The sequence below is a fragment of the Chiloscyllium punctatum genome, chromosome 48 (assembly GCF_047496795.1).
Source record: "Chiloscyllium punctatum isolate Juve2018m chromosome 48, sChiPun1.3, whole genome shotgun sequence".
NCBI lineage: Eukaryota > Metazoa > Chordata > Chondrichthyes > Orectolobiformes > Hemiscylliidae > Chiloscyllium > Chiloscyllium punctatum.
In genome coordinates this window covers 24761207-24787892 of record NC_092786.1, presented here as the reverse complement: position 1 = coordinate 24787892, position 26686 = coordinate 24761207, and the positions used below count along the sequence as shown (strand labels likewise).

The 26686-nt window shown below is 43.8% G+C and overlaps 1 protein-coding gene across 1 annotated transcript in view; it reads left to right on the top strand.

The window, feature by feature from the left end:
* Positions 1–16197, top strand: part of minar1 (membrane integral NOTCH2 associated receptor 1) — a 225103-nt gene extending 208906 nt beyond the window's left edge. The window contains exon 3 of the mRNA XM_072564883.1: positions 16105–16197. Coding sequence (XP_072420984.1) covers positions 16105–16146 — 42 coding nt within the window. The 3' untranslated portion in view covers positions 16147–16197. The remainder of the gene's footprint in view (positions 1–16104) is intronic.
* Positions 16198–26686: the final 10489 nt, after the last annotated feature.

Here is a 26686-nt window from a genome sequence, read left to right as displayed (position 1 = left end):
CATGATTTCCCCTTCATAAATCCATGCTGACTCTGTCCTATCCTGTTACTATTATCCAGATGTGCCGTAATTTCATCCTTTATAATAGACTCCAGCATCTTTCCCACCACTGAGGTCAGACTAACTGGTCTATAATTTCCTGCTTTCTCCCGCCCACCCTTCTTAAAAAGTGGCACAACATTAGCCGCCCTCCAATCCTCAGGAACCAACCCCGATTCTATTGAACTCTGGAAAATAATCACCAGCGCATCCACGATTTCCCGAGCCACCTCCTTCAGTACCCTGGGATGCAGGCCATCAGGTCCCGGAGACTTATCAACCTTCAGACCTAACAGTCTCTCCAACACCAAATCCTGGCAAATAGAAATTCCCTTAAGTTCAGGTCCTTCAGCCACTGTTACCTCAGGGAGATTGCTTGTGTCTTCCCCAGTGAACACAGATCTGAAGTACCCATTTAATTCCTCTGCCATTTCTTCGTTCCCAGTAATATATTCCCCTGCTTCTGTCTTCAAGGGCCCAATTTTTGTCCTAACCATTTTTTTGCCTTGGACATACCTAAAAAAGCTTTTACTATCCTCCTTTATATTCTTGGCCAGTTTACCTTCGTACCTCATTTTTTCTCTGCGTATTTCCTTCTTACTAATCCTCTGTTGTTCTTTAAAAGCTTCCCAGTCCTCCGTTTTCCCGCTTATCTTCGCTAAGTTATACTTTTTCTCTTTTAACCTTATATGCTTCTTTACTTCCCTTGTCAGCCACGGCCGCCCATGTCTCCTCCTGGGATCTTTCTTCCTTTTAGGAATGAACTGATCCTGCATCTTCTGCATTATACACAGAAATATCCGCCATTGTTCCTCCACGGTCTTCCCTGTTAAGGTATTGAACCATTGAACTTTGGCCAGTTGCTCCCTCATAGCTCCATATTTCCCTTTATTCAACTGAAATATTGTCACTTCAGATTGTACCCACTCCCTCTCAAATTGCAGATTGAAGCTTATTGTATTATGGTCACTACTTCCCAACGGCTCCTTCACTTCGAGGTCACTGACCAATTCTGGTTCGTTACACAATACCAGATCCAGAATCGCCTTATCCCTGGTCGGCTCCAGCACCAGCTGCACTAAAAATCCATCTCTGAGGCACTCCACAAAGTCTCTTTCTTGAGGCCCGATACCATCCTGATTCTCCCAGTCTACCTGCATGTTAAAATCCCCCATAACAACTGTAGTAACATCTTTGCGACAAGCCAATTTCAGCTCCTGATTCAACTTACCTCCAACATCCAGACTACTGTTTGGGGGCCTGTAGATGACTCCCATGAGGGTCTTTTTACCCTTAGTGTTTCGAAGCTCTATCCACACTGACTCTACATCCCCTGACTCTAGGTCCGCCCGCGCAAGGGACTGAATATCCTCCCTTACCAACAAGGCCACCCCACCCCCTCTGCCCGTCAGTCTATCCTTACGATAACACATGTAGCCTTGAATATTCATTTCCCAGGCCCTGTCCCCATGAAGCCACGTCTCAGTTATCCCCACAATATCGTATCTGCCAATTTCCAAAAGAGCCTCAAGCTCATCCACCTTGTGTCTAATGCTTCGTGCATTCATATATAGAATTTTTAATTTGTTACTGCTCTCACCCTTCCCCTCAACCCTTATTTGTACCCATATCATCTTTGAAAGAACCCAGACAAGTGTTGGCCATCTGATGTTGTCCTTCCCTGACAATGTAATGGCACAACATCCACACTGACCACGGCATACAGCTGGCACGGTTGACACTGTCGCTCATCCAACTCCATTCTCTCACCATGGACACTGTTTAACCACTAAGCCCCATACATCGGGATGATGGTCAGAATCTTTCTCCCAGAGCTGAAATCTCTAATACCAGGGGGCATGCATTTAAGGTAAAAGGGGGAAGATCAAAGGAAATGTAAGGGGCAAGTTTTATTTATATAGAGTGGTAGGAGTCTGGAACATGCTGTCAGGGGTGGTGGAGACAGAAATGTTTAGGGGCTTTTAGACAAACACATAAATATGCGAGGAATGGAGGGATACGGATCAAAGGCAGGCAGAAGAGATTAGTTTAATTTAATGTCATGGTTGGCACAACATTGTGGGCCGAAGAGCCTGTTCCGGTGCTGTACTCTGTTCTATGTTCGAAAGTGGTGGCAATATGTTTGCCACACAGGATGCTGGTGCATGTTATACCTGTCAGCATTATATCTCAGTCTGAGCCACGGATCAAGGTTCCCTCCCCCTCCCCCAGGACAGATACCTGCTGACAAGCTGTGTGTCTGTGTTAAACAGCACCTCAGATCGGCAGCAATGATAATTTTTGACTCTGGCTGAAGCACCAATGCACTAACAGGCAGTGGATATTGTGTGTCTGCAGGGAGGTGCTCGTTGTGCAGACACTCAGACAGTAAGAGAGCCGTCCTGAACTGGAGCCTGGCCCTGCACAATGTGTCCCTCCAGCAGCGTTTCAAAGCTACCTGCTTGTGCACCCTGCAGTGAACCTGTACCTCCTGAGCTGCCTGTAGTTGGGTCAGGGAGGTGCCATGAAGGTGGTGAGGGGTGGCAAAGGCTGGATCACAATGCCCAGTGACGCTGGGTGTGTGCGGCTGGTGTCTAGGGATCGTGATGTGCGATGCAGTTTGGTCATAGACAGCGTAGAGGTCCTCTTCATGTTTTGTAGCTCCTTTGGGGTGTTTGGTAAGACAGAAATCTGATTATTAATAAGGTGAGTTGGATAGTTAACAACATGTTTATGTGTTTAGTAAGAATCCCCCTCAAATGGCACCACAGCTGCCTGGCAAGAAACTCACTTTGCTGCTTATGAAAGTATGAAAGATGGAGTGAGTTGACCCAGGCATCAAGCCGGGCCTTGCTGAACCCCTTGTCTGATTCACCACAAATTTCACCACAGCCCACATCACTCAAACTCCGATAAGATTCTGCCCATTAGAAGTTGTATTTAACATTTCTCACAAACCATATGGTTGCAAATAATTGCTGGTCTTGTTTGCTTAAACTCACTCCGGAGTGTTTTTCCAACTGTAAGAGAGTTTGTTCTGCTTGGACATTGTTTGGATTCTCAATTGGGAAGAAACCTAGAAGCTCCCTTAACGGGATAAAGCTTCCCAGCTCCGAGCTCCTGCTTCCTGAAATGAAGCCTTGTTTTTGGGACCAGTGTGGTACCTGGAGCCCTGGACCAGCTGCACTCTCAGTGAGAAGCCTCTATAGATTAGATTAGATTACTTACAGTGTGGAAACAGGCCCTTCGGCCCAACAAGTCCACACCAACCCGCCGAAGCGCAACCCACCCATTCCCCTACAGAAAGAGTTCATTGATAATTCCTGAACAATCACATTAATGATGTTCCCAAGTGAGAACCATATGTGTTAAAGAACAGACAGGTTTGTGCACCAGAATATCAGCATGACAGTCAGCTGACCATCTCAGATGTTGTCTATCTTTGGCTTCGAGAGCAAAGATTTACCAGTTAAACTTTTCGTTAGGGAAGTGCATCTGTGCAGAGAGAGAAATCGGATTTTATTTCTCAATGTGTGTGCTTGTGTGTGTGTATATAACGGGTTATCTAGAAGGGTAAATATTTAACTTTCATATTATAAATTCTGTGCATTAACCAAACACCTAAAGCTTAAAACAAAATTTTCACAATCCTTCTTGGATTTAATGAAGCAGCCTGATCCTTTTATTCTAAAGCTAATACAGAGAGATCAAACGAATGACCACACTGGGAATGAGAGAAAACATTTATGTTGTGACCCGTGCAGTAATGGAACCAGAAAGAGAGAGAGAGAGAGAGAAAGACAGAGCCTTCCTCCCAACTTAGTTATAACAAAGTCAGGTTGGCCACACTGTCCCAGCAGCCTCTGCGATGCTATAATCTGAAGCTGTACCCTCTCAGACCCACATTCATCTTTTTATTTTAATTAATTTAATGAGATGATGGCTAGTCCAGCATTTATTGTCCATCCCTAATTTCCCAGAGGGCAGTTCAGTGTCAACCGCATTACTGTGGGTCTGGAGTTACGTGGAGACCAGACCAGGTAAGGTTGGCAGTTACCATCCCTGAAGGACAGATGGGTTTTTACAACAATCAGCAGTACAGGCCATTGGCCCTCGATGTTGCGCCAATCCAAGCCCACCTAACCTACACTAAGTGTGAGGTGATTCACTTTGGTAAGAGTAACAAAAAGACGGGGTACTGGGCTAATGGTCGGATACTTGGTAGTGTGGATGAGCAGAGGGATATTGGTGTCCATGTACACAGATCTTTGAAAGTTGCCACCCAGGTAAATAGTGCGGTGAAGAAGGCATATGGCTTACTGGCTTTTATTGGTAGAGGAATTGAGTTCCGGAGTCCTGAGGTCATGTTGCAGTTGTATAAGACTCTGGTGCGGCCGCATCTGGAGTATTGTGTGCAATTTTGGTCGCCATACGAGAGGAAAGATGTGGAGGCACTGGAACGGGCACAGAGGAGGTTTACCAGGATGTTGCCTGGTATGGTAGGAAGATCGTATGAGGAAAGGCTGAGGCACTTGGGGCTGCTTTCATTGGAGAAAAGAAGGTTTAGGGGTGACTTGATAGAGGTGTACAAGATGATTAGGGCTTTAGATAGGGTTGACTATAAGAATCTTTTTCCACATATGGAGTCAGCTATAACGAGGGGGCATAGCTTTAAATTAAGGGGTGGTAGCTATAGGACAGATGTTAGGGGTAGATTCTTTACTCAGCGGGTCGTGAGTTCATGGAATACCCTGCCAGTAGCAGTGGTGGACTCTCCCTCTTTATGGGCATTTAAACGGGCATTGGATAGGCATATGGAGGATAGTGGGCTAGTGTAGGTTAGGTGGGCTTGGATCGGCGCAACATCGAGGACCAAAGGGCCTGTACTGCGCTGTATTCTTCTATGTTCTATATGTTCTATGTTCTATGTTGTGACATCCTGCCAGCCTGAAAAATCACCACTTTTCCAACTCTCTGCGTTTTCTTAGATAATCAATCATAGAATCATAGATATATAGAATCATAGAGTCCAGAAAAGGCCTTTCAACCTGTGGCGATGCTGTCACTTGAACAAGCTTGTTTTGTCCCAGGACAGGACAGGTAATATGGCAGTTTCCCTTTCTAAAGGACATTAGTGAACCAGATGGGTTTTTCCAACAATCAACAGGGATTCTTGGTTTTCATGAGACTATTAATTGCAGATTTTCAATGAATTCAAATTCCACAATTTGTTACAGTGAGATTTGAACAAGGGTCTCCAGAACATTACTCAGGTTTCTGGATTAACAGTCTAGTGATAATACCACGAGGCTGTTACCTCCCCTTCTCAAAGACAATTTGGGATGGACAATAGATGCAATTCAAGCCAGCAATACACACAATCCCATGAACCAGGAAAATAAGAATTCCAAAGTTTTCGGGATTTGATGATGGACGGTATGGCCACCAACAGTGGAATGATGGATATTGTGGATGGCAAAGTATCCAGGATAGGAGGAGTATAGAGGTCCCGGACGGTTGTAGAGTTGGAGGAGATTACAGACACCATGGAACAATTTGAAAACAATGATGAACATTGTAAGATCAGGCATCACCAGACACTGAGACAATGGAAGCGAACAAGTGGGAGATGGGCAAACAGAGCTCAGTGCAAGTTAGGACACAAGTTGTTTATAAGCAATTGAGCAGTTGCCTTGTGTGAATCCATGAGGTGAACCTTTAACCTGATGCAGCCAGCAGACTGCACTGCTCACATAGAGGGTAGTGTGAAGATGTTTGGTCGAATGAGGTCAGTAAATCACATCTCCAGTCCTCCTTTCATTATTGCAGAGTTTGACTACTTCTTAGCAAAGGCTTCAGTATAATCTTCCACTCAATTAAACAGCCAGGGTGGCACAGTGGGTCAGTGGTTAACACTGCTGCCTCACAGCGACAGGGGCTTCCATTCCAGCCTCAGGTGACTGTGTGGTGTTTGCACATTCTCCCCATGTTTGCATGGGTTTCCTCCGGGTGCTCCGATTTCCTCCCACAATCCAAAGATGTGCAGGTTAGGTGAATTGGCCATGCTAAATTGCCCATAATGTAGGTTATTAAGCCAGGGTAAATATAGGTTAGGGGCATGTTTCTGGGTGAGTTGCTTTTGAAGGGTCGGTGTGGACTTGTTCAGCTGAAGGGCCTGTTTCCACACTGTAGGAATTCTAATCACAATACCATGGGACAGGCAATGTGGATCAGTGGGACTTTTGCTGCCCAGGTTATTGAACGTCTGACTGTCCTGACGCTATCATCACTCTCACTCTATCTAAAGTCATCTCAAGTTTTCACCTTGTTTCCATTGAAATTCAGGACTTTGGATCAGCAATAAATGCCATGTTACAGGAATCTCTCTCTCCGTAAACATGAACACTGGGATCACAACTGACAGCCACGGTTTATTCGATTTGTTAGTATTCACTCAGAGATATTGCATGTAGCTTTCTGAGATTCACACCTCATGCAAGGAACCTTTCCAACTGGAAATACATTGTGGCTGGCACAGCACGTCATTCCCTACCTCTTAACAAAGCACAGTCCCAGAAAATTCACTCTTTTACACATCTCCTAACCTTTGGCATTTTCGTCACAGGGACCTGCTGCTCAGCTCTCAGTCGTCATCCATTCAGGGGAGTGAGAACAAAACTGAACAGCCACAGTCATTTTCTCATTTGGCTGTTCTGAATCTGCAGAGGGCTTGCAATCATTGAGAAGGGAGTTATGCATTCTATGGAATTTGCCTTTAACAGCCCATGAACCTTATCGTTGAATGCATTAACAGTTGGATACAGGTCAAAGAAGCCAGTTAAATAAAGAAAATTGGTTGGAGTCATTGACAGTAATGTAACATGAATAACTTACTGACAGATAGTCCTTCAGAACTCCACCAGGCAGCTTTTATATTGCGTTCACAGTGAGATTCACCAGTGTGTAATGAAGAACTCAGGCCTAGGTTACCCTGGGAGCAATTCAGTCACTGTCTGTTATTGGTAACATCAAAACTGAAAGAATGGTAGATGCTGTAAATCAGAGACAAAAATCAAAATTGCTGGAAAAGCTCAGCAGGTCTGGCTGCATCCGTGGAGAGAAATCAAGGTTAACGTTTCAGGTTGAGTGACTCTTCCTCAGAACTGGATAAAATCAAGAATTTGGTAAAAAATCAAATTGATTTTAAATGCCTTCTGGGAATATCCTTTGGGATGACTTGGCTCTCCTGCCTGGTGTTCTCCTTCACAGTCCCCATCTGCTGCAGGAGGCCACACTAGAAAGGTATGCTGGAGGATCAAGTGGAGTAGCATGAAGATTTCAAGGACTATATTTATCTAGTTATCTGAGGAACCCAAGGGAATTATATTGGACAGAACAAGTATTGCACACATCTGCCGTGTTAAAACGGACCATTCGGCCCAACATGCCCATATTGATGCTGCATCTAACCCCATCAACATCTCAATATTCTCTCTCATTGCGATTTACTCTCCCTTGGAAGTTGAATCTGCTGTTCACCTCAACTATTGCCTCTGGTGAGTTTCAACTTTCTCATCCTGACTTTCTGACTGAACAACAGTTCTTCCTGCATGAATCAGGTACTTCCTAAACGTGAGTAAAAAGGACTTCCTCACAGCATTTGAATCCACTTTAAAAAATAATGGTCTTTCAGAAGAAACACAGCAGACCATAAGACAAGCTATTGCACCTACTTTAGGCTGAAGGAAGGAAGGAAGGAAATACACTTAATTCTGAAGAAAATAAAACCTTCAAAAGGTGTAAAATAAAACCAAAAACATCATTATCTCACCTGCAGCCGTTATTTTTTAAAATTCTGGAGATCCTCAAAAAGGCAAACGCTCTGGTTGCAGATACCGACAGTTACCAGCGGGTGGCGATAGATCCAGCCCCACTGAACTGTAAACACAATCTCACCCTTTCTCACTGCACTGAAAAAATCAGGATGGATCCAACACACCACGCTTCTGTGGATTAGCAAAAATACACAAACTTGGTGCCCCCACTCAGACCCATAGTCTCCCTCCCTAGTACACCAGCATACACACAGCCAACGAACTTCACCAAAACCTAAAACTCAAATTTCACACCACTCCACTCACTCCACCCAAGAATTCCTGAACACCATCAAAGACACCGAGATAGAAGAGGATGAAATAATAGTCTCCTTTGACGTTACAGCCCTTTTCACATCAATTAACATCGACCTGGCCAAAGAAATATCGGCGTCACCACGAGGAAAACAAGGACCACAAACATCAGACAGCACCAACTTCATCAGAAAAGACAACATCCTCAAACTAGTGAATCTGTGCCTCACCACCCACTTCCCATTCAACAAGACCTAAAAATAAGTCAACGGAACACCTACAGGATGACCAATATCAGGGCTCATAGCGGAAGCAGTAATACAGAGACTTGAACAAGCTGCCCTCCCATCTATCCAACCCAAACTTTGGGTCCACTACATCGATGACACCTTTGTCATCACAAAACGGAACAAATTAGAGGAAACATACAACAACATCAACAATATCCTGACAGGCACCAAATTCACAAAAGAAGAGAACAACACAAAAACAACAAACACAGACCAAATACTTAACTTCAGAAGCAATCATCCCAACACCCACAAATGGAGCTGCATCAAGACATCATTTCAATGAGCTACATCACACTGCAGCACCCAAGAACTACAAAGAGCAGAAGGAAAATATCTATATAATGTTTTCAAGAAAAATGGGTACCAAATAAACACAATCTGCTGATTCCTCAGAAATAAACCCAAACAAGCAGATACAGCGCAACCAAAAACTATAGCCATGTTATCTGACATCAAAGATATATCAGAGATGACTTCCAGTCTACTCAGACCCCTTCGCATCATGGTAGTCCACAAACCTACCAACACACTTCAACAGCGACTAAGGAACTTAAAGGATCCAATAGATCCCACCAGCAAAACTAACGTCATTTACAAGTTACCATGCAAGAACCGGAAAAGAACACTACATCAGACAAACTAGCAGGAAACTTGCCACCAGGATACATGAACACCAACTGACCACCAAAGGACACGACCCACTGAGACTAATTTCCATACATACAAACAAAGAAGGACACCACTTTGACTGTGACAACACACACATCCGAGGACAGACGAAACAAAGATATGCACAAGAATTCTTAGAGGCACGGCATTCCAGCCAGAACTCCATCAATAAACACATTTATTAGATCCTATCTACCTCCCCTTGAAAAAAGAACCAGAAATGACATCACCCACCTTAAGAAACCAAGCCCTATAAATAAGGAGGCGGGACATACCACCAGCACTTCACCGGAGACTCTCACTGATGATGTTACCTAGTATGGTGATGAAACGCCTGAAAACAAACCTTCAAGCTCAGTGAGATAACTTACAGACATAACATCGATGTGAACTACAAATCTACTCAAAATTCGCTACATTGAGATATCTTTCTAGATTTACCTCATCAAAATCTTGAGGGCCTCTATTTGGTTATCTCTCAGTTTTCTATTTTCCAGAGGAAAGAGCCCTAACATGTTGAAGCCTCCTGATAGGTATCCCATGTTTATATACAACTACCCATAGATATGGATCGTCATCACCATACTGGTCGTTCTGCGATAATGTGTGTTTCGTTAATGCAAATTCATTACAACGCGATTGATGAACTGGGGACATATTAGTGGCTCTGTCAGGAGATTTCTGTCAAATCTTTCAAAGAGCAGTGAAGTGACAGCTGACAGATGCATTGTTTACAATCTAAACCAGCCATTCCGGCTGAATGCACTAAAGGGAAATTCACTTTTGGTGATTGTGCACAAAGCCGCACTGATAGGTCTTCTTCATAACCTGAAAGAGTCAAACACACACCTGTCTTGTAGGTGGGGATGGAAAGAATACATTTGTTTAAAAGAATGACAAGGGGCAGCACGGTTGCTCAGTGGTTTGCACTGCTACCTCACAGCACCAGGAACCAGGGTTTGATTCCTCCCTCGGGTGACTGCATGGAGTTTGCACATTCTCCTTGTGTCTGCGTGGATTTCCTTCAGGTGTTCCAGTTTCCTCCCACAATCTAATGATGTTAATCCCATGGTGGATTAACCATGGGATCTGCTGGTTTGCAGGGATAGGATTGGGGGATGTTTCTGGGTGGAATGCTCTTCAGAGGGTCAGTGTGTACTCAATTTTTTTATTTATTTCAAAAATATACTTTATTCATAAAAATCTTTTGATATCTATACAGTTAGTGATGCCATTCAAATATATACATTACATGTCTTTACATACAGAGGACAGACTGAGTCATTTGTATGTCTGTATTTTAACCATCCAGCTTCTTGGTGTTTAGCTGACACATCAGCGGGGCCCAATTACTGAGTGGGCCCCCCATTGTTCTTTGGCGGGCAGACCTTACACGGTGGTCTTTCCCCACTGCGCCTCGGCGGCAGCTGCCCCAAGCTTCAACTCATCCCTCAGCACATAGTCCTGGACCTTGGAATGTGCCAGTCTGCAACACTCAGTCAGGATCAGCTCTTTCAGCTGGAAGATCAACAGGTTTTTGACAGACCAAAGAGCGTCTTTCACTGAGTTGGTGATCCTCCAGATACAGTTGTTGTTTGTCTCAGTGTGCGTCCTGGGGAACAGACCCTAGAGCACGGAGTCCCGCATCACGGAGCTGCTCGGGACGAACCTCGACAAACACCACTGCATTCCTCTCCAGACTTTCTTAGCATCAGCACATTCCAGAAGGAGGTGTGTGACTGTCCTGTCCCCTCCACAGCTGCTTTGAGGGCAGTGTGCGGTGCGGCAGAGAGTCCGGGCGTGCATAAAGGATCTCACAGGCAGAGCCCTTCTCACCACCAGCCAAGCCACGTCTTGGTGCTTGTTGGAAAGTTCTGGCGATGAGGCATTCTGCCAAATGGCTTTGACAGTCTGCTCAGGGAACCGCTCGACAGGATCCACCCTCTCCTTTTCCCGAAGGGTCTCAAGGACGCTACGTGCTGACCACTTCCTGATGGACTTGTGGTCAAAGGTGTTTTTCCTCATAAATTTCTCCACGAAGGACAGGTGATACGGAACGGTCCAACTACTCGGAGCGTTCCGCGGCAGCGAGGCCAGGTCCATCCTTCGCAGGGGACAGGTAGAACCTCAGTACGTAGTGACACTTGGTGTTTGCGTACCAGGGATCCATGCACAGCTTGATGCAGCCACACACAAAGGTGGCCATCAGGGTGAGGGTGGCATTGGGTATGTGTTTTTCGTCCGTTGCCCAGTTCTTTATACAAGCTGTCCCTTTGGATCTGGTCCATCTTTGATCTCCAAATGAAGTGGAAGTTGGCCCGGGTGACTGCAGCGACACAGATTCTGGGAATAGGCTAGACCTGTGCCACACATAACAACAATGACAGTGCCTCACACCTGATGACCAGATTTTTTCCTGTGATGGAGAGCGACTGTTGCTCCCATCTGTTCAGTTTCTGCCTTACTTTACTGATACACTCCTCCCAAGACTTGGCGTACGCCCCAGCTCCTCCAAACCAAATACCCATCACCTTCAGGTGGTCAGTCCTGACGGTGAAGGGGATAGAGGAATGGATGGCCCAATTCCCAGAGAGCATGGCCTGGCTCTTGCCTCAGTTTACCTTGGCCCCCGAGGCCCGCTCAAACTGGTCACAGATGCACATGAGTCTGCGCACGGACAGCGGATCTGAGCAGAAAACAGCGACGTCATCCGTGTATAGGGAGGCCTTAACCTGCAGGCCCCCGCTGCCAGGAATAGTCACCCCTCTCAGGCTCGCATCCTTCCTGATGGATTCGGCAAATGGCTCTATGCAGCACACAAACAAGGCAGGAGAGAGAGAGGGCAGCCCTGCCTGACTCCAGATCTGACTGGGAAGCTGTCTAATTCCCACCCATTGATTGAAACTGCACTGACAATGTTGGTGTAGAGCAGTCTGATCCAATTGCAGACTCCCTCCCCCAAACCCATTTTGGAGAGGACATCTCTCATATACGTATGTGAAATCCTGTCAAAGACTTCCTCCTCGTCCAGGCTGATCAGGCAGGTGTCCAACCCTCTGTCCTGCACATAGGCAATCGTATCCCTGAGGAGTGTGAGACTCTCAGTGATCTTCCTGCCCGGTACAGCACAGGTTTGGTCAGGATGAATCACCAACCCCAGAGCAGACCTGACCCGGTTGGCAATTACCTTTGACAGAATTTTGTAATCCGCATTCAATAGTGAGATTGGTCTCCAATTTCTGAGTTCCTCACTCTCCCCCTTCCGCTTGTAGATGAAGGTGATGATGCCTTTTCTCATGGTACCTGCCCGAAGCATACTGACATACACCTCCAGCAGGTCCTGGCCAATTAAGTCCCACAGAGCGGAATAGAGCTTGACCGGTAAGCTGTCCTCCTCTGCTTTTGGTTGCACTTCAGTCCCAGAAGGCAGTACCCACTGCTGCTACTGAGCACTGTGATGGAGGGATTGGATGTTTGTGACTGTGATGCCCACCAAGCAGCCGACTTTGTCCTGGATGCTGTCACGCTTCTTGAGTTCTGTTGGAGTGCACCCATCCAGGCAGGTGGGGAGTATTCCATGACACTCCTGACTTGTGGCTTGTAGATGGTGGATGGGCTTTGGGAAGTCAGGAGGGGAGTTACTGACTGCAGTATTCCTATCATCTGACCTGCTTTTGCAGCCACTATATTTATGTGGTGAGTCCAGTTGAGTTTCTGGTCAATTATAACCCCCAGGATGTTAATGGTTGGGGATTCAGTGATGGAATATCAAGGGGTGGTCGTTAGATTGTCTCTCGTTGGTGATGGTCATGGACTGGCATTTGTGTGGCGCAAATGTTACCTTGCACTTGTTAGCCCAAGCGGGATATTGTCCCAATCCTGTTTCATTTGGACATGGACTGCTTCAGTATCTGAGGAATCACAAGTAGTGCTGAACATTGTGTAAACCTCAGCAAACGTCCCCACATCTCACCTTATGATGGAGGGCAGGTCAATGATGAAGCAACTGAAGATGGTTGGGCTGGGGACACTACCCTGAGGAACCCCTGCAGAGGTGTCTTGGCGCTGAGACGATTGACCTCCAACAATCCTGACCATCTTCCTGTGACGGGTATGAATCCAACCACTGGAGAGTTGACCTCCTGATACCCATTGATTCCATAAGACCATAAGACCATAAGACATAGGAGTGGAAGTAAGGCCATTCGGCCCATCGAGTCCACTCCGCCATTCAATCATGGCTGATGCGCATTTCAGCTCCACTTGCCAGCGTTCTCCCCGTAGCCCTTAATTCCTCTAGACAACAAGAACCTATCAATCTCGGCCTTGAAGACATTTAGCGTCCCAGCTTCCACTGCACTCCGTGGCAATGAATTCCACAGGCCCACCACTCTCTGGCTGAAGAAATGTCTCCGCATTTCCGTTCTGAAATGACCCCCTCTAATTCTAAGGCTGTGTCCACGGGTCCTAGTCTCCTCGCCTAACAGAAACAATTTTCTAGCATCCACCTTTTCAAAGCCATGTATTATTTTGTACGTCTCTATTAGATCTCCCCTTAATCTTCTAAACTCCAACGAATACAATCCCAGTATCCTCAGCCGTTCCTCATATGCTAGACCTGTCATTCCAGGGATCATCCGTGTGAATCTCCGCTGGACACGTTCCAGTGCCAGTATGTCCTTCCTGAGGTGTGGGGACCAAAACTGGACACAGTACTCCAAATGGGGCCTAACCAGAGCTTTATAAAGTCTTAGTAGTACATCTCTGCTTTTATATTCCAACCCTCTTGAGATAAGAGACAACATTGCATTCGCTTTCTTAATCACAGACTCAACCTGCATGTTTACCTTTAGAGAATCCTCGACTAGCACTCCCAGATCCCTTTGTGCTTTGGCTTTATTAAGTTTCTCACCATTTAGAAAGTAGTCCATTCCTATATTCTGGGTCAAAATCCTGGAATTCCCTCCCCAAGGGCAATGTAGATCAACCCACAGCAGGTGAACTGCAGCAGTTCATGAAGGCAGCTCACCACCACCTTCTTGAGGACAACTAGGGACGGGCACTTATTGCTGGTCAGCCAGCAATGCCCACATCCCACAAATGAATAAAGGATAAAAGCTTAAGTGCAATGTCTCTTTCCTCAGCCGCACCCATGTTCTGTCCGACCAAATTACTATTTGTAACCTTCCACTACACACTGGATGGCAAGGTGGCTGAATGGTTAGCACTGCAGCCTCACGACACCAGGACTCGGATTCTATTCTATTCTCGGGAAACTGTCTGTGTGGAGTTTGCACATTCTCCCAGTGTCTGCCTAGGTTTCCTCCAGATACTTGGGTTTCATCTCACAGTCCAAAGTTGTCCGGGTTACGTGGGTTGGCTGTGGGAAACTCAGTGAGGTAAAAACAATGACTGTGGATGCTGGAAACCAGATTCTGGATTAGTGGTGCTGGGAGAGCACAGCAGTTCAGGCAGCATCCAAAGAGCAGCGAAATCGACGTTTCGGGCAAAAGCCCTCCTGATGAAGGGCTTTTGCCCGAAACGTCGATTTCGCTGCTCTTTGGATGCTGCCTGAACTGCTGTGCTCTTCCAGCACCACTAATCCAGAATGTGGGAAACTCAGTGTTACAAGGATGGGCTGGGAGTGCATGGAATAATTGTAGGGATTCTATGATTATGTTAGAGTCAATGGTGGTGTAACAAATGGACTTTGAACTGAATTTGTGAAATTGAAAGATCGTAGATCTCATTGAATTCATAAAAACCCATTGGTTTCATGACTGGGAAAAGCAGAATTAGTGCCAAAAGCTGTTGATCAAAGAAAAGGTGGAGTCACAGGGAGGCAGGATAGTGAAGAAGGCATTTGGTACGCTTGCCTTTATTGGTCAGTGAAGTGAGCATAGAATTATAGAGTCTCTGCATTGTGGAAACAGACCCTTCGGCCCAACAAGTCCACACCGACCCTCTGAAGAGTAACCCACCCAGACCCATTTCCCTACCCTACTATCCAATATTTACCCCTGACTAATGCACCTCACCTACGCATCCCTGAACACAATGGGCAATTTAGCATGGCCAACTCACCTAACCTGCACATCTTTCGACTGTGGGAGGGAATCGGAGCACCCAGAGGAAACCCACACTGCGGTGTCATTTTGCGGCTGTACAGGATGTTGGTTAGGCCATTTTTGAAATGCGATGTTCAATTCTAGTCTCCCTGCGATAGTAAAGATGTTGTGAAAATTGAAAGAGCAGAAAAAAAATGTACAAGGATGTTGCCAGAGTTGGAGAGTTTGAGCTACAGAGAAAGGATGGGTACGCTGGAACTATTTTCCCTGGAACATTGGAGATTGAAGGATGTTCTTATAAAGTTTCATAACATCATGAGGACCATAGATAGGCTCAATACACAAAGTATTTTTCCCAGGGTGGAGAAGTCCAAAACTGGACGGCATAGATTGAAGGTGAGAGGGGAAAGATTTGAAAGGGACTGAAGGGGCAACTTTTTCATGCAGAGGCCGGTGTGTGTATGGAAACAGCTGTCAAAGAATATGGTGGAGGCTGGAACAATTACAACATTTAAAAGGAATCTGGGTAGGTATATAAATAGAAAGAGTTTAGAGGGAGATGGGCCAAATGCTGGCAAATGGGACCAGATTAACTGAGAATATCTGGTCAACTACTGAATGGACTCACTCACAAACTCTTAACATTTGCCTGTCCCTGTGGTTTTCTTTTTGCTGCTGTTTACCTATTACAGGTACATGCTCCTTTATCTGAACGTCCAAAAACTGAAAAGCTCCGAAAGCCGAAGGTTTTTATGGAGCGTGGAGCGCCAGTCACGTCTGTGTAACATAATGGGGTTTTCTGGATGGGTGCAGGCCACAGCCACTCGACCCACGTGGCAGTCTGGCCTAGCACTCGCAGGCGTCCATTGTGTATGGTTTTGGCTGTGATTAATTGTTTACTTTTAGAGTGAAAATGTCAAAAAGAGGTCCTGGTACACCTATGGCTAACAATAATATAAAGAAAAGGAAGCATCCGTCATTATCTATAATGCAGAAAGTACAGTTATTGCAGAAGCTCGATCGTGTGTCTGTGCGGCGTCTTACTGAAGAATATGGTGTTGGAACTACCACTGTCTATGATTTGAAAAAACTGAAAGACAAATTACTGACATTTTATGGTAATAGTGACGACCATCAACTAATGAAAAATAGGAAAACACTGCATAGGGCAAAAAAATGAAGGTCTTAACCGTGTGTTGATGGAGTAGATTAGACAACGAAGAAGTGAACATATACCACTGACCGGTTTGATGGTCATGAAACAAGCTCGAAAATATCATAAAGAACTGAACATTAAAGACTGCAGAAATTCAAGAAGCGTAATGGTGTGAAATACCTGAAAATCTGTGGTGAAAAGGCTGACCATGAAGCAGCTGAAAATTATGCTGGTGAATTTGCCAAGCTGATATCTGACAAAAGCCTTAGTCCTGAACAAATTTACAATGCTGATGAAACAGCTCTCTACTGGCGCTGTGTCCTGAGAAAAACATTAGCAACAGCTGATGAGAGAGAGCACCAACAAGTTTTAAGGAAACTAAGGACAGATGAACTGTTCTTGGTTGTGTCAATGCTGCAGGCACACACAAGGTGAAATTGGCAGTGATTGAAAAAAGCAAACATCCGAGATGTCTTAAAGATGTACGCAATTTGCCTGTGCATTATTATGCAAACAAGAAAGCATGGGTAACCCGAGAAAATTTTTCTGACTGGTTCAGTAAACACTTCATACCAACGGCACAAGCTCACGGCAGACAAGCCGGACTGGAAGAAAAGTGTAAAATTATATTGTTCCTGGACAACTGCTCCGCACATCCCCCTGCCGAACAGCTTGTGAAAAGTAATGTGTTTGGCATTTACTTGCCCCCTAATGTGATATCTGTATCACAGCCTTGTGACCAAGGAATTTTACACTCCATGAACAGCAAGTATAAAGACTATCTTTAAACAGACGGTTTGCTGCAAGCCTTGTTACTTACACACAAAGTTTATCAGACAAAACTGTAAATAAGTTACATGATGCTGACATCGAAGAAATGCTGAACATTGACAATGATGTGCCTGTCGTGCATTCCTTGAGCGATGGGAACATTGCTGAAATGGTTTTAAATACGGGTTCCTGTACAGATAAGGGTGGGGATAGTAGTGATGATGGTGATGATGACTTAGTGAACACAATTGAAAAGTCCCCATTAACGATATGGTGATAATGTGTGATCAGTTAATTGCTGACCTTGAACAACATTCATTTATCAGTGAGCAAGAGATTATGGCAATTTACTCAATTAAAGAGAGATGGCTTAGACAGAGACCAATGTTAATGAGACAGGTGACACTTGAAGGAGCCTTTAACAAGGCCACCTGCCACAGTGCTGAAGCTGTGAAATGCTAAATTTGCCCAAATGTTTTCCTTGTAATGTATTTTCTGGAAATAAAATTTTGTTGAATATTCATGATCGATGTATTTCATAAAGCGTGGTAGTATTTCTAGTCTTTATTTCTCCCGCTTAGTGTAAGTATTCATATGTTTTTGCTGCAGTACAGTATTAATGTTTGATTACAGGGTGCTGCCCTGCACCCTACAGGGGGAGCTACATTAGTTCCGAAAACCGAAAAATCCCAAATTCCGAACAGCAGCTGGTCCCGACGATTTCAGATAAAGGACTGTGTCCCTGTATTTACTTATCTGTGCTAATTAAATCTGTGATCTGCTTGAAATGTTCGCAAGACAAAGCTTTTCACTGTGCCTCAGCACACATAACAATACATTCAGTTCAAGTCGACATGGATGAGTTGGACCAAAGGCTCTGTTTCTATGCTGTACAACTCTAAGATATTTAAAAGGGGGAGAGAAAAATGAAAGTGGTTGTGATCTGAAAGTATTGAACTCGACGTTGAGTACAAAAGGTTGTAATATGCGGAACCAAAAAATGAGGGACCATTCCTTCAGCTTAATTAGAACAGTGTGGAGGGTGGAAGTCAGAGTGGGAGTGGAGTGGAGTCTTAAAGTGACAGGCGACAAGAAGCTCAGGATCATGCTTGTGAGTTTGGTCGAGGTGTTATTCGATCTTGGTATGGTCTCTCCAATGGAGCAGAGACCGCGGCATGAGCAGCTTACATATTGGCATGGCCCAGTTAATAATGCTCTTGTTTGGGACACTGTTGCCTTTAGGTCAAAAGTTTACAGGTTCCAATTCCATCCCAGGATATCAGCACAAAGATCTGAGCAGACACTATGATGTGGCACTGAGAAAGTGCTACACCACTGGAAATTTGATCTTTTGGATTAGACTTTAGAACAAAATTTAATCTGCCCTCTCAGATGGATATAGAAAATCCCATGACACACCATAAAGCAGGTGAAAGTGAGGACAGCAGATGCTGGCGATTAGAGTGAAGAATCCTTCATCAAGAATGAGGATGGGTACAGAGATATAAAGCAGCAGAGATATCCCTCACTCTAATCACAGGAAAGAGCAAATTATCTGATGATTGTCACGTTGCTGTTTGTATGAGGTTGCTGAGTGCAAATTGCCTCCCATGTTTTCCATATTACAAGTTTCTTCAAAAGGTGCTGAATTAGCAGTGAGGTCATTGGGACACTCTGGGGTTGCACTGTGTAAATTTAGGTCTTTCTTTCCAAGCTCACATCTACCTCATCCATTTAATAAGAGACCAGAAATCACCAGATGTAGAACATTTTACTGCACATGAACAGCATTGCTATTCTCTGTCCATGTCTATCTAAATTTAGCTTTCAGACGTTTGCTCAAAAACTGACAACAGAGAATGTTGACTTTTCCACATTGACTCTCAAGCATTGAGAGAATCAATGCAACCACTTGTTGCTTGCAAACGGTTCCAGCAGGACTGTTCATGGCATTAACAAAACTGAGGCTTGTCCTGGAATGGTTACTTTGTCATAGTCATGTAAAGACTTGAAAACACAGCCCTTCCCCAATCCAACCAAAACTATGGATACGAGTTTTGTGGACAACATATTTGTCATCATAAAATGTTTAAGACTAGAGGAAACGCACCACCTCATTGTTATTTGAAACTCAGCAAAGCAGGAGTGGGTGAGATTAATGCAAGGCTTCAGCAAAATCATAGAATCAGGAAACTCTCGTGTGCGTCACTGGAATGGCTACTTTGTCATAAGGAAATTGATGGCCCTAGTGATTTGTGTGTACAGAAATGGAAAATGGATCGTAATGGTTAGCTGGCATTTGGTGTTCCTGGCTAGTTTTTTTCCTGTTTTCTGATGTATTGCTTGTTGCAAGAGATCTTGTATACCATATTGGTCCGACATGTTCTGGGTATGGGGTCCTTTGTAAATCTGTAAGTAGTTGGAATGGTGTGGCTGTTGGTTGCTGTGCTACATAATACCCAGTGGTCATAACAGCCTCATAGTTAATTTTGATATGCTCTTCCCAAAGGGTAAGATGGCCAGTGTGTTGATAGGCACAGTGTCTTCTTGGCATTGACTGTTGGACAGGCAGCAGCAAATGAAGCTGCTGGAGTATTCGTTGTGAGCAAAGACTTTGTGGAAGTGTTCTTCCTCTTCCTTGCACAGTTCTGGTGTGTTGCAGTGTGTCACGGCTCAGTTACATAGTGTCCTGGCATAGCTCTGTTTGTAGACGTTGGGGTGGTTGCTGTTGTAGTTGAGGATCCGGTCCATGTGGGTGGGTTTCCTGGATACTTTGGTTGTAAATCCCCCATTGGCCATCTGTTCTACCATGACATCTAGGAAAGGGAGTTGGCTGTCATTCACTTCCTCCCTGGTAAACTTAATCCATGTACATACAATGTTAATGAGGTGGTGCGTTTCCTCTAGTCTTATACATTTGATGATGACAAAGTAACCATTCTAGGACAAGCCAACCAGAGATACCCTAGTGAGTTCTTAGAAGTTTGGTTTTCTACCAAAAAGGCCAACGACAAACACACAGGTCCAGAGAACAAACCGCTACAGAGAAGAGCCAGAAGTGACACTCACTCCAAAAGACTCCACCACAGAAAAACCAAACGGGACAGAACAACAGCACTACACAGAAATCACACTGATGATGTTACCCAGCATGGTAATGAAACGTCTGCATGATAACCCAGCAACTCGGCGAGCTAACCAAATACCTCATCCACAACCCGAGCAACAGATCTTCATGAAAAACTTCAAAATCACAGGATCAGTCAGCTTTTCAACAGAAATTATTGCTCAGTGCAGGGTAATAACTAAACCTGTTCTTTAATCAAAGTAATCGTTTAAAACTGCACAGCCAGCTCCATGTAACAAATTCAGGGTTAGGAATTACATTCAGACTGGAATGTTTGGATCTGAGCAGCACTCCATTTGTGCTGTTGTTTCTCTTTACCTATGACCTTCCTATTGGAACAAGGGTATTAAGAAGATGTATTATTCTGTATTAAAGTTATTGCTTCAAGAGCAAGGTGTACAGTTCACCTCAATGAACATAATTCAATGTTATTGAACTTGAACATATCCTGGAGATATGAATATCACACCTTGAAAGACACTGGGATCATTGCAACCTCATGGCAGACTGAAACAAAAGGTGACAACACATGGTATCAAGGGGGGAGCTGGCAAGGTGAATACAGAACTGACTTAGACAGAGTAACGGTAGAATGATGCTTATCAGAACAGAGAGTTATGATTAGTGGGGCTCCACAGGGATCAGTGCTGAGGCCTCTGCTGTTCGTGGTCTACATTAATGATTTGGAGGAAAACGTAGCTGGTCTAATTAGTAAGTTTGCAGATAATACAAAGATTAGTGGAGTTGCAGACAGTGAGGAGGATTGTCAGAGGATGCAGCAGTTGGAAATAATGGCAGTAACATGGCAGATGGAGTTTAATCCAGATAAATGTGAGGTGAAACATTTTGGAAGATCAAGTATCGGTGGAAATTATACAGTGAATGGTGGAACCTTTCGGAGTATTGAAATGCAGAGGGATCTGGGTGTGCAGGTCCCCAGATCAGTGAAGTTGGCAGTGCAGGTCGATAGAGAGTGAAAAAGGCTCATGGCATACTTGCCTTCATTGGAAGGGGCATTGAGTGTCAGGATAGACAAGTTCTGCTGCAGCTAAACAGAACATTAGTTAGGCCATTCTTGGAATATTGCATTCAGTTCTGGTTACCACACGACCAGAAAGATGTGAATGCTTTGGAGAGGGCACACAAAAGATTTGTGGAGGATTTTAGCTATGAGGAAGAGTTGGATAGACTGGATTTGTTTTCTTTTGAACGCAAGAATTTGAGGGGCGACCTGATAGAAGTTTATAAGATTGTGAAAGGCATAGATATAGTGGGATGTATGAGGCTTTTTCCCAGGGTGGAGGGGTCAATCACTCGGGGACACAGGTTCAAAGTGTGTGGTGGGGTGGTGTGGGGGTGGGGAGAGGGCGAGGGAGGTGGCATGTTTACAAAAGATATGCGAAGCACATTTTTTACACAAAGGGTAGTGAGTGTCTGGAACACTCTGCCAGAGGAGGTGGTAGAAGCAGATTAAATAACAAATTCAAGAATAAATTAACAGAAAAGGAATAACGGAATACAGATCCTGAGAGTGAAGACAGTTTTCGTGTGGAAGGGAAATTGTGTTGGCACAGGCTTGAAGGGCTGAAGGGCCTGTTCCTCTGCTGTATTGTTCTTTGGTCTTTTCAAGAACAATGATATTATTTCATGTCAGAATGGACAATGTCCTGGAGAGGAAATTACAGTCAGTGATGCTCCCACTCCTGCCCTTATCCACCTCAGTGTTGGAGGTCGTGCGTATGGATGGTGTCTTTGAAGGAACCTGAGGGAGTTGTTGCAGTGTCTCTTGTCGGCATGATAGATGATGATATGCATTAGATTTGAAGAAATGAAGAGTTTCAGGGCTTTGAAAGCTCAAAGTGATGAAACAATTGTGAAATGTCATATTTGTCCATATTGATTAAAGATTTCACCTAGTTTTAAAATTTTAAAAGGTTAGTCTGTCCTTACTTTAACTTTGATCTTAATGCTGCCATTTTTTAAAAAACTGACAATTGTAAGAAACCAATTCCCTTGAGGTGCTTTTCAACACTCTGGTTCGCTGCCTGTAAAATCCTCCAGCATGATTGGCTCATACCTGCTTGATGACATTACTATTGCTGGATACAGGATATGATGTAATGGATGGATACAGAGGGAGGAGACTGTGGTGTTTGCAGTGGTCAAGTGGATGAATACATTTGATGTTGAGCAATGTATAAATACACCTCCTGAATGAGTCCAGAGGTGGGATCCAAAGAAAAGATATCATCAACCAATATCTTTGGCCTCTCCAATTGCCAGAGGGATTTTAGTTACTTGATTACTGTGGTATACAATGAGATGTGAGCAATTGATTGGGATGGAGTTGAAAGCTGGTCACAATTATTTTGCTGATCTCTGCAAAATGTTCCTGAGGTCACTTTCCGTAGCACCAATCGCAAATATAATTAGAATGAATGTCAATCTCCACTTGGCTTCTTGTACAGCAGATCCACATTGATTCAGTCTTCAAAAGCAGTAGACATTGGACAAAGATTAATCTCTACAATCCCTGAAATAAGCTTCAGTTTCCACTGTGTGGCACTAAATGGCTATTCCTCATTGTGAAACTGGGAAACTAATGTGGAAATGTTAATCTGTTCATATCCTAGTACCATCTACATCACTGCAGAAAACCTGAACACTACTCACATTGCAAAATGTCTCCCTCTCCCTTAATTCATCTCAACTATACAAAGCACAGAAGAAAAAAGACAATTCATATGTTCAAGAAACATTTTCCAAACAGTGCCTGAGCCAATGTTTTAGGAAAACATGATTTCCCTCGGTAATTTATCAAAACGTTATTGAATTAAATCTTTTTATCTGATTATATCTTTCAGAATGGAGTATAGTCTCCTCCGCCCAACCATCAATAACCTTTCATCTATCGTAAGGTCAGAAGTGGGAATGTTCATTGATGACTGCACAATGTTCAGCATCATTCATGACTCCTCAGTAACAGACACAGTCCATACTCAAATGTAGCAAGACCTGGATAATATCGAGCTTGAACTGAAAAATGGAAAGTAATATTCATGATATGCCTGAAATGTCAATTCTCCTGCTCCTTGGATGCTGCCTGACCTGCTGTGTTTTTCCAGCAATATATTCTCGACTCTGGTCTCCAGCATCTGCCGTCCTCACTTTCTCCAAGTAATAATCATGCCACACAAATGGCAGGCATTGACTTTCTCCAATAAGAGAGGATCTAACATCCTGGAGATTACCATTGACAAAAACTGAACTGGAATAGCTATATAAATGCAATGGTTACAAGAGCAGGTCAGAGGCTCAAAACCCTGAAACAAGTAACCCGCCTCCTAACTCCCCAAAGCTTATCCACCATCTGCGAGGTACAAGTCAGGAGTATAATGGAATACTCTGAAATAAAACTTAAGAAGCTTGACACCTTCCAGGACAAAGCAACCTGTTTGATTTGCATCACATCCACAAGCATCCACTCCCTCCACCACCATTCCTCAGTAGCAGCAGTGTATTACTGTCCACAGGATGAACTGCAGAAATTGACCAAAGTTGCTCAGACAGGTCCTTCCAAACCCATGACCACATGGGACAAGGGCAGCAGATAAATGGGAACACCACCACCTTCAAGTTCCCCTCCAAGACACTCACCATCCTGACTTGAAAATGACAAAAATGATCTTTGGCAAAAGTCAAAAAGAGCATGGGAGTTTAGATTAGGAGGTGAGTTACTTTTGGTATTCATCCCCTAACAAACAGATAATCAGAACAATGTCCCATCTCCAAGGATTACATTGAAGTTTTCAAGAAACTAACGGCTATAGACATGGTAGATTGCGATTGACTATCTGTGATGGATGGGGAGTCAAGAACTGGAGGGTATTTGGGTAAAACATAAAGCCAGATCTTTAAGGAGTGAAATTAGAAACACATTTTTAATCAATCTGTTCTGCTGTGTTAGGACATACCAGATGCAGGTGCATGAACTCAGAATTTCTGTCTCAGAACTACCACTGCACCATCAGATCCTCCCTCCCACCTCACCCCCACCTAATTTTCAAAATTCCTCCATTGGTAATCCAGTGAAATTAGCGCGACATCAGTCTCACATTACTTACACTGATTCAATAGACTGAAGGGCCTTTTTATGTTTTTTTACACTTCTATGATTCTATGACCATCATCTCTCCACACCACCCCTTCCACCCCACCCCTCGCCCCCCCGTTTGAATAGTTATTTTGATCAATTTATTCAGATATTTTATGACACAACCCTAGTAGTAAATGGCTCACTTTTTTTTTCAGACTGCAGCAATCCAACATCCTGAAGTTATTCACCTAACCAGGATCTAATCAGAGAGTGGACATCAGCTGATGAACCTTGGCATCCATGACTGGCCACAGTTGCCCAATCCAATTGGCTACTTGTTATCACCCAAATCTCACTCTGAATAAATTCCCTTTCGAGAGATCTTTTCTCCCCACTGCTTGAATAGAGAAGCACTTTAAACACCACTCACAATGAGTTCCAATAACTCTAAGAAGTGCACCAACTCTGTCTACAATCTTTGGTTGTAAGATGTATTTTTTTTCCAGTTCAGCCACAAACAAAAAGACAGAAAAGAAGTGATATGATCTTTCCATTTCTACAATAATTTCTCTGTACTTCCAAATTTCATTGTTCAATGTCTATTTAAGTCTCTGTTTTTAGGATCTAAATTCACCAACCAACAGAACAGTTTTCTCTATCTACTCTATCTGCTCCTGTAGTAATGTGAAAACTTCAAACAAAACATCCTGAACTTTCTAAATTCCAGGGAATTCTATCTTGCTTTATGCACTCGCCTGGTAATTTGTTTGCCCAGTACAGATTGCTGAAGCAAATTATCCAGGAGTCACTCAATAAATTCTTCCCTTCCTGACATGCTAATCTGGTTATCCCAATCTAAACGGAAGGCTAAATCAAAAAATAGGTTAAACAAAATAACGGCACGCTGCTGTGAGGGGCTCTTGGGGCGCAGTGGCAGTGTCACTGTCTCTGAGCCAGGAGGTCATGTTTCAACTCACATCTGCTCCAGAGGTGTGCAATAACATCTCTGAATATGTTGATTAAAAGTAACTAAATCCTTTTGTGTTTCTTCATTCTATCTGTAAAACGTTCTCTACCTGTTGACCTTGAGTGGAATTCTTGCTTATCACTGATTTTTTTTTAATGACTAATGCTCCTTCACCACTCCACCATTTCCATCATCAATTCTGTTTTAATTTAGTACACGTGGTTCACGTTTCTGATCAACTTGCAGCTATATCTCAATAATATCTTCCCCAATCGGACCTTCTCAGTTAAATCGGCGTTTGCAATTTATTCCAGGTGTGCCTTGAACTCCATGTCCTTCTCAAAAGAATATTTATTTTAGTCAAACACCCCAACCTGAATTTATGTTCTCAAGTTTTACTCACGTGCTTCCTATTTCTCTTTCCTGTTTTAACTACGTTATGGTTTGCAGAGTTAAAGGGTAACACGTCAGCATGGATCAAGGAACAGTAACTGATGAAGCAGAGAGTAGGGGTGAAGGAGGCATTTTCACATTGGGCAGGTTATAACTAGTGAAGTGTCACAAGGGTCAGTAATGGTGCCCCAGCTGACAGCAATGACCCAAACTTGACTCAAGGTACCGTCGTGGAAAGGCAAATAGGTTTGACTAATCAAGCAGATGGACAGAAAACAGGATCTTACCTAATATGGTACAGATCCAACATGGGAATTGTGTGTAAAACAAGGATTTGGAAGACACTAAGTGTACATTTTCATAACAGGCAAAGAGACATGATTTTGAAGAATCATGATTTTGTGCTTTTTGGGGAAAATGTAAAGTTTGTGAAGTTCAGGAGAATACTCTCATTGCCGTGCTGTTCTGTAGCCAGACTGAGCTGGAAATTTCTTCATAATCAATTTTCCCAATTTAGATTGTAACTGCAATTGACATATCTTACAAATAAATTAAAGCAAACAGCAGATCTTACACTTCCCTGGTCTCACCACCATGTCCTACAAATGCAAGTTGTTTTTACTGCCCTGGGATCGTGCAGATCACAAGTGACTTTACATCTAACCCCCTTTGTATTTGTGAGGTGTGATAAACAGCTTTGCACCATAGCTGACTGATGAGATGGTGTGTTCGATACAATATACAAGACATTTATTCTCTATTTAACCAAGTTATATCTCATCTGACTGGGAATGCTTGATAAGCAGCTTTAGTCTGAATCTACCCCACTCGGGAGAATACGATGTTGACTTGTGAGATTGAATCCACTGCCTTGTTGAGCACAAAATTTTGATAAAACCCATACAATGTGAAATACTCACCAACAGTGGAATGACCAACAGTGAAAAGTGGAGTTATTTTTGTCTTTGATAGCTGTTC